A 15301-nucleotide genomic window follows, 5' to 3' on the forward strand; every position below is an offset into this window, starting at 1 on the left:
TATTTCTCAGCACAAGAGATAAAGTCGGAAACGTCCGGAACACTCCAAAGAGCCCTTGGGCTTACACTCTTTTATGTACATTTCAGCCTCATATCTCAAGATCCTCCTCTCCCTTTTACAGCCTGTCCTTGGTTGTTATCTTACCCTACAGCCCGACCTTTCTTTGGCCACCATTAGTTTTAGTTGACCCTTTATCTGTTTTCTTTGCAATTGGTCGCTCCCTGTTATATCTCGTTGTCTCTTAAACCATGGTGGTTATAACTCTTGCTCTTATCTGAACTTTTCTGTTTGTACAATAATCGTGGTTTTGTAAGCTAAAGCCGAATGTGTTTAGAAGAAAAAGACATTCTCTCTGCTAATTTATGGTCCACTAATGTGTTTAGAAGAAAAGACATTCTCTCTGCTGATTTATGGTCCACTATTAAGTTGAACCACCGAGCAGTCTTCCTTGTTTTCTTAAGTGACTATTGTCTGCTTTCCTTAATTAGTGATTGCTATATTACTTCTCTAGTTTCTCCACTTTGATCATATCGACTACACTTGATTATATTAGGTCACACGAAGTTATTTTAGGTTACATATCCATTTTCACTACTTATCTAAATCTGCTTTATTATTTCACTAAAACCTATGAATCTGAATTCCATACTAAACTCATACAATATCCAGTACAATTTCCCTTACAAGTGAATCTGAATTTCATACTAAACTCATACAATATCCAGTACAATTTCCCTTACAAGTCCCCCCTTTGAGGCTATTCCCTAGCCTCATCCCAATTACCAAGCTCAAATAATCCCCTCGCTCAATCCCATTTGTATTTTATTTTAATCACTTTTCCCAGGCGATGTGGAGGAGCCGACTATTTTGGTCAGGGATCAGTGTCCCTATTCTAACTTTATCATAATTTGTCTATCCCGGTTCTGATTTTTGGGTTGCTCCTCCAGATTGCCTGCCCCTGACAGTCATCAGCCAAAAACCTTCCCACTCTTGTCTAGGGAAGGGAAAAAGACTGATTCCTGTGTACAGACTAAGTTCTCCTGGTTTCGTGCGGACTTCAGCAAGGTGCTGTTGTTTCCACAAGGTGATCTTTCACTATTGTAGTTATTTTACAGAGTGACGAGTTTCAACTTCGACCAAGGTCATTGCGAATCCACTCAGCGGGGGCGGCTCAAGATTTTCCCATTCCTCTGTTTTTTCTCTTGAGCGTGAGCTGCTTAGCACCCGCGTCACCATCTGCCGCGCTGCCACTCTGGTAAGGAAGGATCTCAGGGCGGGTAAAAAACAACAAAATATCAATCCCAGAATGATTATTGTTGCGATTGCTACAGCTCCAGCTTTGGCAAACCACGCCCCCCATCTTCCTAATATTCTGTCCAGCCAACTCCATACCTCATGCCCAAACCCAGCATTTTCTTTCACTTCTTTCTTAAGATTTCTTAACTTATTCATGGCTTGTGTAAATGACCCCTCTGGATTAGTGTTGTTAGGGATAAATGTGCAGCACTGATCCCCAAACATAACACACACTCCTCCTTTCTCTGCCAGGAGCCAATCTAACGCCTGTCGATTTTGCCACGCCATTTTGCTGGTCGCATCCAACTGCTCTCCTAAGGCCTCCAGGGCATCATTCGTATAATTAATAAACCTCTGCTGATTATAATAGATGTAATTGATCCACTCAGTATTCTTGCTGGGTGTGATCCAAACAAAGAGGGATTCAAACCCTGCAGCTATTTCGTTCCTAGCTTTGAACTCATTCGGGATGCCGCGGGGCTGTCCGATTGCGTCCAATTTTATCGTAGGGTCAGGGGTATATGCCCTCTTAATTCTTTGTGATTTAATTTTTCTTTCCACCGGTAGTATCACAGTGCTCTGGGCAAGCATAACTCGGGCACATAGTCCCTTCCAATTCTGTGGTAGTTTTGCCAATAGCCCTTTCTCCGGGCCACAAAGCCACCAGAGATCGGCCAGTTGATTTTCTTGATAGTCTAACACATAAGGAGGGGGTGCCCATCCCCCTCCTGAGAGGATCAGATTAAGAGCATCGGTTATATTCCAAATCCTTTCACACTTTCCTGTGTAATTTCCCACACTACTTCCTGTGCTACTTTCCTTCCAATAGCAATCTTGGATTTGTAAGTTGGGCTCTACACTCCATTCCTTTGGGACCGCGTCTACTGCCGTTTTTGGCCACTTCGGACATCTGTGGGTCAAGTTGTAGATGCCCTTTTTTACCCCAGCAAACAGGATGCAGTGGTATTGACACAACGGCGGCTCACCTTTACAAAGGTTATCACATGCGGATCCGGAACAGTTTATCTTCTCATACGAGTAGTTCCGATTCCCTATCATATGATACCGTATATATGTGGTATATGGACGGCAATTTTCCTTTCTCCAGCTTTGTTTCCTGGTTCTACAGTCTCCTGATCCCCATGGTATATCAGTTACTTGGGTGTTAGGTTTCTCTGATGCACATACTACACACTCTTTCCCATCACTGTTTCTCTGACCTGTATACTCAGCCCATTTCCACCATTTGTTTTTCTGCGCTTTTTCCCAAATAGTATTTGTGCTCACTAATCGTTCACGTTTTGTTCGTCTTAATACTCTATCTTCCTGATTCTGCACCCTTATGTCTTCTGTATCCCATTCTCCTTTTCTATGGGTCACGGAAGTCCTAAGGGAAATAGTTTCCAAGTCCCAGGTGGGGAATGGGGCCCCTTCCCTGTCCTCACCTCCCTCGGCACCTTGACTAATAGGCTCAGGCTGGGCATTTGTATCATCAGCCAGCTCATGTACAGAACTACTTTCATCATCCTCTATTCTTTTTGTTCTTCCTTGGCTCTGTTCCTCCTCCCCACGATTCTCCCCGTGTATTTCTATTTCTTCCTCGCTATCACTTCTGTCCACTCTGTGTACTTCTTCAATTTCCCTTCTCTCCCCCACCCCTGGTACAGTTCTGGTACAATGGTTCAAGTGATACCACAGTGTACTGCCTTCTACTTGCAACGCCGTGGGAGACACTTTGGTGACTTCAAACGGTCCTTCTCGTCTCGGTTCGTTCCAACGTCTCCGGAACTTTCTGATGTATACTCGATCTCCAGGCTTGATCTGATGTTCTGTTACCGGATTCTCCTCCTCCTTGGCTTTTTCCTGTTCAAATATAGTTCTATGTATAACAGTTAATTGTTGTATATATTCTTTTGTGCTTTGATCTAAACATTCTAGCGTAGGACCTCCTGATCCCCTGATCTTAGGTACCGGCATTACTCTTCCTGTCATCATTTCATGTGGGCTCAAATGTGTGATTCTGTTTTCCTGACTCCTGTATTGCATTAGAGCCAATGGCAGAGCATCTATCCAGTTTTTCCCTGTTTCACTGCAAATTTTGCTTATTTTAGCCTTAAGGGTCCCGTTTGCTCTCTCCACCGTTCCTTGGGATTGAGGGTGATATACGCATCCAAACTTCTGCTTTATTCGGAGTGCCGAGAGTGTCTCTCTCAGTGCCCTTCCTATAAAAGCAGATCCATTGTCTGAACTTAATTGCGTGGGTATGCCAAATCTTGGGATAATTTCTTTTGACAGGAAGTTAATCACCGTTCCAGATCCTTGATCTTTGGATGGCGTTGCTTCTATCCATCTGCTGAATCTATCAATAATCACTAACATGTATCTTTTCCCCCTCACCACCTTTCCCATATCCACATAGTCCATGCATAGATGTTTAAATGGTCCTTCAGGAATGGGTGTATGCCCTATTGGGGCAGTAATGCCCTTCCTGATGTTATTCTGAGCACACACCTCACACTGACTTAGTATGTAGTCAATCGAGTTTTGCAGGTATGGTGACCAGAATCCTTCCTTCTTGATCTTTCTAGCCACTTCTCCTCTTGCACAGTGGTCCACTCCATGCGCTTCGCTAATTAGTACGGTTAGTAATGATGTGGGTGCTATGACTAATCCCTCCTCATTTCTCCATATCCTGTCCTGTTGTCCCTGTAGTGCTCCTCTATCTTTCCACATTGCCTTTTCAGCTACAGAGGTTTCCTCCTGTAACTGTGCTACATCCTCTAATGTGATATGAGGTTCGATATCCCCCGTACCTGGCCCTGGGTGCGGCCTTGCTATTTCTACTGGGGCTATCGTAGCCTCAATGCATCCTGACGCTTCTTTAGCTGCCTTGTCGGCTTTGGTGTTTCCCTGTGTGATGCTGTCTGCTCCCTTTTTATGCGCCTGACACTTAATTATGGCTAATTCCCTTGGACCCATCATGGCCTTTATTAAAGCCCTGATTTGACCTTCGTGTTGTATTGGTCCTCCTCCGCTTTTCATAAATCCCCTTTGCTTCCATATTGCCCCGAACAGATGGCAGACCCCGTGGGCATAGGCCGAATCAGTATAAATTTCCACTGCTTCCCCGTTTGCTAGCTCACATGCTCTGGTCAATGCTTTAAGCTCTGCTAATTGGGCCGAACAGGGCTGTTCACATTTCTCTGCTTCTATAACTTCAAGTCCTCCCGGTCTTTGTTCGACTATGGCATAGCCTGCGTGGTTTCCTAAGTGATCCCTGTAACATGAGCCATCTACATACAGTATCCTTTTCCCTTCTGTCACTAGTCCCTCTGCTCTTAAATCTTTTCTCAGTTTCATAAATGTTTTTGCTTCTCTTAAGCATTCATGTTCTTCTCCTTCATGAGGTAATGGCATGTAATCAGCTGGATTTACTCTGTTGCACTTTATAATCGTGATATCTGGAAATGTGGTTAGCATTCGATAATGATGGATCCTAGCAGGTGTCAGCACAAATTTTCCCTGCTCAATCAATTCAGCTACCTTATGGTATACATGTATGTTTATCGGATATCCCATTGTGACCGTGGCTGCCTTTTCGTACGCCCACCAAGCTGCTGCCAGGCCTTGATAGCACGGAGGGTATCCCATTGCTACGTCGTCTAGCTTGGTACTGTAATATGCTACAGCCTGCCTTCGTCTACCCTTGCAATTTTCCTGCATTAACATTGCTGTAGCAAATCCAGCTTCTCTGTTACTCACAAATAAGTCAAAGGGCTTGTCATAGGTCGGTAAGGCCAATGCTGGTGCCTGTGCCATTTCTTTTTTCACGTTTTCAAATGCGTCTGAAGCATCTTTATCCCATTTTAGTTTGGCTTTTAATTCGTCACACCCTGCCTCCTTCATTATCTTTCGTAGTGCCTGCGTTTTTTCGGCATAGCTTTCCACCCATTCTGAACTGAATCCTGTCATTCCCAAAAATGTCATCATTTGTCCCACCGTCTGTGGTTTCGGAACCTTTAGTACTGCTTCTATTTGCTGTGAAGCTATCTCCTTCTGTCCTGCTGATATTTCTCTTCCCAAGTATTCTACCTTTTTCTGGCACAGCTGCAGCTTTTTCCTGGAAACTTTATGACCCCCTTCTGCTAACCTTTTCAATAGTTTTAAACTATCCTTCCTGCACTGTTCTTGTGTTCCTGTGCATAATAATAAATCATCCACATATTGTATCAGTGTTCCTTCCAACTGTATTCCTTCTAAATCTGCTCTCAACACCTGATTGAATACATGTGGGGAATGTTTAAATCCTTGGGGCATCCTGTTGTATGTGTATTGTTTCCCCTCGTACGTAAATGCAAAGAGATACTGACTTTCTTGAGCTAGTGGCACACTAAAAAATGCCGAACATAGGTCTATTACAGTAAACCATCTACTTTCAGGTGGTATATTTGTCATCAAGGTATAAGGGTTTGGAACCTCTGCTGGCATATCTTCCACTACCTCATTAATTGCCCTTAGATCATGCACCAATCTCCATTTTTCTCCGTCCGCCTTTTTCACTGGTAGTAGCGGTGTATTACACCTGCTCCGGGTTTCTTTTAATACCCCTGCTTCTATCAATCCCTTAATCGTCCCTCTAATTCCTTCAATTGCTTCTGTCTTGATTGGGTACTGCGGCCTATACGGCCCCTGGCGTCCTATCTTTAATCTGACTTCAACTGGATTAGCGTTTTTGACCCTCCCTACATCCGTGTCCTGTCTGGACCACAACTCCTGCGGGAGGGAGTTCAAATCCTGCTCTAACCTCTCTCTCCACTCCAGTTCCTGTTTCTCAATTTGCACTCCTATTGTTATCTGCTTCCCAAGCATCTTAACATCCAAAATTATTTTCGTCATTTGTCCATTGCTGGACGTCCAAATATCTACATTGTCTGTCTGGACAAATTCTAAATCTTGTGCTCTCAACACCATTGGTCCTAGGTCTTTTGATCTGTATCCCGGATTCACTTTCAATGTGACATGTGGCTCCGCCCCAGATACAGAGAACCATTTGTTAACCCATTCATTCCTAACAATTGTGAGGGCTACTCCCTCTAGTCCGATTAAAATACTTCCTGACTTTATTTCCTGTTCTCGTCCTGCCTCCCTTTCCCATTTCTCCTGTATCTCAGGTTCCTGCCCTTCATCAAATATCATTGTACTGTGTAATTCTGTTCTTGGCCATTTGGCTTGTGGAACCCAAGTGTTTATAAGCTTTCCCCAAACTTCCCATATCTGTTTTTTAACTTGTTCCTCTATATCTCCCAACCAATATACATTAACCCCTTCCTTTCCTGGTATTTCAAGTGGATACATTCCCATCAAATCAATTCCTTGTTCAGTGCATTCTAATTTCAGTCCTAAACCTAGGATTGCATCCCTTCCCAATAGATTTAAAGGAGTTTTATCACATACTAAAATAGGTACATGGGTTGTCTTATTTCCAATGGTAACAGGCACCGGCGTCGTCATTCGAGCTAATGTTACTTTCCCCGAGAACCCCACAGTTTTTACAAACTGGTTTGACAATGGTAAGTGATCCGCATATTTCGTTTGCATGCACGTACATGTGGCGCCGGTGTCTATCATCATGGGGACCTCGATCCCTCCTACTCTAACGTTAACTATAGGTTCCTGCTCTGCAGTTTCTGTTATCTGTACGTACTGTCCTACCATTTCGGGGTTCTCTGGGCCTCCCTATGGGGAATTCTGATGGTTTACCGGCCCTTGAAACATCGGGATGCTGTTTGGCGATCCTTGGATCAGTTGTTGGCCTGTCTGCTGCTGGTTTTCTCCCTGTCTGGGGAAATTCCGCGGGCAATTCCTTTTTATGTGCCCTGCCTCCCCGCACCCCCAACACACACCTGAAGATCCAGGCAGTGGTCCCTGTCTCGGAGTCTGATGATTAACCTGTCCCTGTCCTCTCTGATTCTGATAGGGTGACCTACCACCTCCCTGTCCTTTCCCATTTCTATTCCAGTCAGTCTGACTTTGCAGGGCGTATGGGTTTTGATAATTTAGGCCATAGGCTCCTGGGTTCATGGACAGTGGGAAGGCAGAAATGTTATAGGTTATGACGGGCTGGCCTCCATCTCCGCTCCCCCCTTTGATTAGTGCAGGTGTTTCCTCTGGCTTTTGCTCCACCATCATCGGTGCTATTTTTCTGGGTGCGAGATCCTCTTTTGCCTTTAGCTTATCCTTGCTTTTGATCTCCTCCAACTGTGCCTGAAGGAGTTTACGTTGTACCTCCTTCAGCTGTTTGTCTGCATTCTTTTCATCTTTGCGATGTCTCTCTACTGCATGGGCAACATAATCCACAAACTCTCGGTAATTTTTTGAGTCCAAGCCCACCACTTCCTCCAGCCTTGTCTTAGCTGGGGCTGGCAAGCCCTCTAGGATTGCAGCCCGGAACATGGAGTTGGTCAGTGGGTCTATTAGAATGTCCCTCTCCGTGTCCCTTCTCCACCTTTTTAATTGATTCTCCACATACACAGCTGCATTCTCCTCCTCACCCAGTGGCTCTCCCTTTAGGGTTTTTACATCCATTCGATTGGGGTACATATCCCGCAGTGCCTGCCAGATGTCTTGGCGGTACTGGTCCATTAGTATCCCATCCACCGCTGGGTCATAAGCTGCGGTCGGGATGCCAGCACGTCTCATTACTTCCGCCATTTGGTCCATTCCTAGCACCTTTGTCAGGAGAGCTTTGATGTCGCCCAGTGCCATCCTTTCTCCCACCATCCCTGCCTCCAACTGTCCAATCCACCTTCCAGCCCCATCCAAAATATTGGGTAATTCATTAATTAAATTAGGCAAATCCTGACCTGACCAAGGGATATACTGCGGTCTGCCACCCTTCAGAATCACCGGGAATACCCTTTTCCCTCTCCTATCCACATCTGGAAACTTTACAGGTGGGTGCCTTTCCCGCCTTGATTTTCTTTGCACCCCTAACATTGATTGCCTCCCTTCGTCTTCACTACTCTCTTCTGTTTCTCCTTCCGTCTCTCTCGCCATTCTACCTTCCTCTGGGTGCTTCCACCTCCATCCTTTTGTGCCCATTCCTCCTTCGTCATCTGTTTTATGTCATATTCTCCCTCAAAATTCATTTTGCCTGATATAACTGGGTACAGTCCCGTGAAGCTCTGTTTCTCTAAGTATGGGGGTGGGGCTACGTTTGGATCTTCCAATTTTGCTTTTTCCTCAAGTTGTACTGGCATCTGCATCCTACCTCCCCTCCACACCCCTCTTCTCTCTTTCCCTTCTTGTTGGAATAGGGCTAATATCTCTAACTCCTTTTCTCGCTTTTCCCTTCTTTTGCTCGTTTTATCCTTAATCTTATAGTTCTTTATCATTCCCTTCTGGTCCTCACACCTCTCTATGGACCATGTGCCTTCCTCCGGCCACTGTGTATCGGTCTTATTTGTTCTTTTGGCCCATTTTTTAGAGACGTGTTCTATATCTCCCCTAAGGGCTGGGAACTTATCCCCTAATATCTCCACTGGTGTCTTAACTTGGTGCACCATTACTCGTCCTTTTGGATCACTGTCGCAATTTTTGTCACTTAGTCCGTCAGAGTTAGGTATCACAGTGATTATTACTTGCTGTATTGTTTTTCCGTGCTCAGTCCCCTGTTTACCTTTCCTTTGGATTTCTTTTGCCACTATCTGTAATTCTAACCGGGGTCCTGATATCCACTTCCCCGTAGTCCCCTGTCCCGGCACTATCTTCCTCTCCCGGGCCAGAGGGTAGTAGGTTTTCACTTGCTCGTCTATGTGTATAAGAATCCTGTATCGGTCAGATCCCTTTATTAATTTCTCTAGGGTTTCCAATTTTATTTTGTCTATCCAATTCCTATCGACTACTCTTTCCCAATTTACATATGGCCACTCATTCTTTATCTCCTCTAAGTTAATTATGTGTGTAATCTTTTTCCAATCCAGTGTTGCTTCCGTTTTTGTTATTATTCAAAGATTAGTTATTTTCAATCTTGTCACCAGGCAGTTTTGTCAGGGTAATTTTTCAAGTTGTTAGTTATTACCCTACCTATATTCCGACTCTCTCTCTTATTTCTGTCCTTCACGCTGTTTTCTCAGACCAGTTTGTTCAAATTGGTCTTTTACTTCCTCTATTCTAGCTGCTACTCCCCTTTCCCGTGGTTAAAATCCACTCCTGTGCTTTTGGCTACTGTATTAGGTCAGAGAGTGATCTCTCACTGATCTCTCTCCCTCTCGGTTGACGTCCCTTACCCGAGGTCCTGGGTAGGTTTGGACTGGCAGATTTTCCCACACTTACTCTCTTCTGGGCAAGTCGTGACCTGAAAAACCCGCTCCAAACCGCTTGACTTAACCTAATTGCCTTACTTTAGCTTTCGGCCTTTTTCCCGTCTCACTTTTTACCCATTCACAGACAATACAGTATTCGCAGCGCGCTATTGCATGCAAAAATTCTGCTCTTCGGATCAGACTCAGTCTCTCAAAATTTTTACACAATTTGGTTTTACCTGTGCAGGATATGTTTTTGGGTTGGGGAGATCCAGGACCAGCAGAGAGCCGGGCGCACCGGGCCTCGAGAAAACCCCTTTCTGACAACAAGGATTTACATGCATGCAAGTCTGCTTACCTTGTTGACAGAAGGCCGGCTGGGGACTTCTCGGTTCCGGTTGGACCACCGTCTCCGCTACTCCTTCCAGATGCTTTTCTGGGCGATCTCTCACCAACCCTGCTAAGCAGCGCCAATTTTGTCGTGGTTCCCCAGGACGACAATTTATTCACATCAATTAAAACAGAGAGTCTGAGCAGCGATCTTCCAAGCAATAGACTTTATTTCTCAGCACAAGAGATAAAGTCGGGAACGTCCGGAACACTCCAAAGAGCCCTTGGGCTTACACTCTTTTATGTACATTTCAGCCTCATATCTCAAGATCCTCCTCTCCCTTTTACAGCCTGTCCTTGGTTGTTATCTTACCCTACAGCCCGACCTTTCTTTGGCCACCATTAGTTTTAGTTGACCCTTTATCTGTTTTCTTTGCAATTGGTCGCTCCCTGTTATATCTCGTTGTCTCTTAAACCATGGTGGGAATAACTCTTGCTCTTATCTGAACTTTTCTGTTTGTACAATAATCGTGGTTTTGTAAGCTAAAGCCGAATGTGTTTAGAAGAAAAAGACATTCTCTCTGCTAATTTATGGTCCACTAATGTGTTTAGAAGAAAAGACATTCTCTCTGCTGATTTATGGTCCACTATTAAGTTGAACCACCGAGCAGTCTTCCTTGTTTTCTTAAGTGACTATTGTCTGCTTTCCTTAATTAGTGATTGCTATATTACTTCTCTAGTTTCTCCACTTTGATCATATCGACTACACTTGATTATATTAGGTCACACGAAGTTATTTTAGGTTACATATCCATTTTCACTACTTATCTAAATCTGCTTTATTATTTCACTAAAACCTATGAATCTGAATTCCATACTAAACTCATACAATATCCAGTACAATTTCCCTTACACAGGCTCAGGCACTCTGTCACACTGACACAGCGACAGGCTCACACACTCTGTCACACTGACACAGCGACAGGCTCACACACTCTGTCACACTGACACAGCGACAGGCTCACGTACTCTGTTACACTGACACAGTGACAGGCTCACACACTCTGTCACACTGACACAGCGACAGGCTCACGCACTCTGTCACACTGACACAGCGACAGGCTCACGTACTCTGTTACACTGACACAGTGACAGGCTCACACACTCTGTTACACTGACACAGTGACAGGCTCACACACTCTGTCACACTGACACAGTGACAGGCTCACACACTCTGTTACACTGACACAGTGACAGGCTCACGCACTCTGTTACACTGACACAGCGACAGGCTCACGCACTCTGTTACACTGACACAGTGACAGGCTCACACACTCTGTCACACTGACACAGTGACAGGCTCACGTACTCTGTTACACTGACACAGCGACAGGCTCACGTACTCTGTTATACTGACACAGCGACAGGCTCACACACTGTTACACTGACACAGCGACAGGCTCAAGTACTCTGTTACACTGACACAGTGACAGGCTCACACACTCTGTTACACTGACACAGCGACAGGCTCACGCACTCTGTCACACTGACACAGTGACAGGCTCACACACTCTGTTACACTGACACAGTGACAGGCTCAGGCACTCTGTTACACTAACACAGTGACAGGCTCACGTACTCTGTTACACTGACACAGTGACAGGCTCACACACTCTGTCACACTGACACAGAGACAGGCTCACGTACTCTGTTACACTGACACAGCGACAGGCTCACGTACTCTGTTACACTGACACAGCGACAGGCTCACACACTCTGTTACACTGACACAGCGACAGGCTCACGCACTCTGTCACACTGACACAGCGACAGGCTCACGTACTCTGTTGCACTGACACAGTGACAGGCTCACACACTCTGTTACACTGACACAGCGACAGGCTCACGCACTCTGTCACACTGACACAGTGACAGGCTCACACACTCTGTTACACTGACACAGTGACAGGCTCAGGCACTCTGTTACACTGACACAGTGACAGGCTCACGTATTCTGTCACACTGACACAGCGACAGGCTCACGTACTCTGTTACACTGACACAGTGACAGGCTCACACACTCTGTTACACTGACACAGCGACAGGCTCACGCACTCTGTCACACTGACACAGCGACAGGCTCACGTACTCTGTTACACTGACACAGTCACAGGCTCACACACTCTGTTACACTGACACAGCGACAGGCTCACACACTCTGTCACACTGACACAGTCACAGGCTCACACAAACTGTCACACTAACACAGTGACAGGCTCACGCACTCTGTCACACTGACACAGTGACAGGCTCACGCACTCTGTCACACTGACACAGCGACCGGCTCACGTACTCTGTTACACTGACACAGCGACAGGCTCACACACACTGTCACACTGACACAGTGACAGGCTCACACACTCTGTCACACTGACACAGCGACAGGCTCATGTACTCTGTTACACTGACACAGTCACAGGCTCACACAAACTGTCACACTAACACAGTGACAGGCTCATGCACTCTGTCACACTGACACAGCGACAGGCTCACGCACTCTGTCACACTGACACAGCGACAGGCTCACGTACTCTGTCACACTGACACAGCGACAGGCTCACGCACTCTGTCACACTGACACAGCGACAGGCTCACGTACTCTGTTACACTGATACAGTGACAGGCTCACGTACTCTGTCACACTGACACAGCGACAGGCTCACACACTCTGTCACACTGACACAGCGACAGGCTCACGCACTCTGTCACACTGACACAGCGACAGGCTCACGTACTCTGTTACACTGACACAGCGACAGGCTCACACACACTGTCACACTGACACAGTGACAGGCTCACGCACTCTGTGACACTGACACAGCGACAGGCTCACGTACTCTGTTACACTGACACAGTCACAGGCTCACACAAACTGTCACACTAACACAGTGACAGGCTCATGCACTCTGTCACACTGACACAGCGACAGGCTCACACACACTGTCACACTGACACAGCGACAGGCTCACACACACTGTCACACTGACAGGCTCACACACTCTGTCACCTTGACACAGCGACAGGCTCACACACTCTGTCACACTGACACAGTCACAGGCTCACACACTCTGTCACACTGACAGGCTCACACACTCTGTCACCCTGACACAGCGACAGGCTCACACACTCTGTCACACTGACACAGTCACAGGCTCACACACTCTGTCACACTGACAGGCTCACACACTCTGTCACCCTGACACAGCGACAGGCTCACACACTCTGTCACACTGACACAGCGACAGGCTCACACACTCTGTCACACTGACACAGTAATATGCTGTATTCTCCTATTCAGTCTTTAATTCTGTTTCCTGCAGCAATGCGCAATGGATTTATTTTGTCTGTTTTATTGGACAATGTGTTGTAAATTAATTACGTTGGTAAATGAAGGTTGTCTGCTTTTCCCTCTGAGTGGGGGGAAGGTTTGAGAATCTGTGCTCTAAGTCCTGGTTGACCCTAACTGATTGTCCGGAGTTCCTCCCCCCCACAATTCTGAACTTATTTTTTGCAGGTCAGCCACAGAGATGTCGATTATGAAGATTTGTGTATTTTTGTTCCCATGAGGAAGAAATTGGATTCACAAGCTCCTCCTCCAGATCCCTCTACCTGGAGCCCCTGTCCTGCACTGCCACTCTCTCTTTCCGATTCTCCAAATCTGTCCAAAGAAGTAGCCAGCGGCCCTCCCTTGCCACCCGAAGGAGACAATGACAACGTTCCTCCTCCTCTCCTCCCACGCCAAGGAGTAAAGTCCAAGTTAGAGAGCAAAGCAATGTTTGAGGAACCTCCCTCGCTACCAGATCCACTGCCTGTGAAAAGACTCTCCCCAACACTAACAGCTCAACTGACAGCAACATCGCTGAGGCAGCTTCCCAGCCCAGGGGTAAGTGCTGCTTGAATTTTATTCTCACATTCCATTTGCATTCTGGTTTACATATCTGGATTGCTGGAGCAGTTACCTCACTGCACTGGGAACTCCCGAGAGCTCCAGAACTTTCTGTAGGACAATATCAACTCCTGGTTCTGAGTCTGAAAACTGACTGCACATTCTAAACAAGAGCAGCACGGTAGCACAGTGGTTAGCACTGCTGCCTCACAGCGCCAGGGACCCGGGTTCAATTCCCAGCTCGGGTCACTGTCTGTGTGGAGTTTGCATGTTCTCCCCGTGTCTGTGTGGGTTTCCTCCGGGTGCTCCGGTTTCCTCCCACAGACTGAAAGATGTGCTGGTTAGGGAGCATTGACCCGAACAGATGCCGATGTGTGGCGACTAGGGGAATTGCACAGTAACTTCATTGCATTGTTAATGTAACCCTTATTTGTGACTAATAAAAAAACTTTACTTTCCTTTAAGATGATTTACCTCAGCTCAATCTGCAGCTTGCTTACTGCGACCGTTCAGCCATCGATCTGCAAAGAGCCCCAGTAACAAGGCCCCATATTGTAACATTTATAGGCATCTCTCTGAGAATAGTTGGGGGTCAGTGATTCCACTGGGAATTGTTGGGGGTGAGTGATTCCACTGGGAATTGTTGGGGGTGAGTGATTCCCACTGGGAATAGTTTGGGATAGTCAATAACAAACTAGGTGGGAAAAAGTCCACATCCTTTTTTCCTGAATTTTGAAGCTGGGGAATGCTTTGAGGAATTTCCTATTTTCACAGATTTGTTCCATTGTTGCAAAATGTTACCGTGTGTTTTTCCCGTCTCAGACAAATGGCGGGAGCAAATCAGTGACCAGCATTTCATCCTTCCTAAATCACAGAGTTTATCCAGCAGGGAGTGTCTCCCTTCCTGTCAAATCCAATAATATTCCAATGCTAACCAATCAGATTCTGAATCCACTTGATCTGCTTCAGTCTTATTCAGAATGGGTCAACTTTGGAATGAACCCAATCCCTCCTCGGGCAAAATAGACCAAAACATTGACCCGAATGGAATGTAATTTAATACATCAGAACAAACTGAACATTATCCTATGAAACACCAAGTTCTTAACAAACATAACACTAATATAACTCCAACAACACTTGGAGAGGTTAGTATGTATTAAAGAAAGCCTGTATAGATTTGTACAGAGCTGCTTATGTTTAATTAATCGCTGAGTTTTTTTATTAAAATAAGAGTTAATCTCGGGAATGTGGTGGATGTTGTCGATATGAATATAAGGAAATGTTTAATTAGATCACCATAAAAGACTCCTTACCCAAAATTGAAGTTGATGTAATCTGAGGGCCAGTATCTGTTTTGGGTGAAAATTGGCTGTGAGGCAGAAAGCAGTGAGTCTTGGCAAAGACACAGAAACAGAAAATGCTG

General features: G+C 45.7%; 1 protein-coding gene across 1 annotated transcript in view; it reads left to right on the top strand.

Annotated features, from left to right (window-relative positions):
- The window catches only part of LOC144485734 (uncharacterized), a 207546-nt gene that overhangs the window by 185074 nt on the left and 7171 nt on the right, over window positions 1-15301 (top strand). The window contains exon 3 of the mRNA XM_078203836.1: window positions 13504-13872. Coding sequence (XP_078059962.1) covers window positions 13504-13872 — 369 coding nt within the window. The remainder of the gene's footprint in view (window positions 1-13503; window positions 13873-15301) is intronic.

The sequence above is a fragment of the Mustelus asterias genome, unplaced genomic scaffold (assembly GCF_964213995.1).
Source record: "Mustelus asterias unplaced genomic scaffold, sMusAst1.hap1.1 HAP1_SCAFFOLD_214, whole genome shotgun sequence".
NCBI lineage: Eukaryota > Metazoa > Chordata > Chondrichthyes > Carcharhiniformes > Triakidae > Mustelus > Mustelus asterias.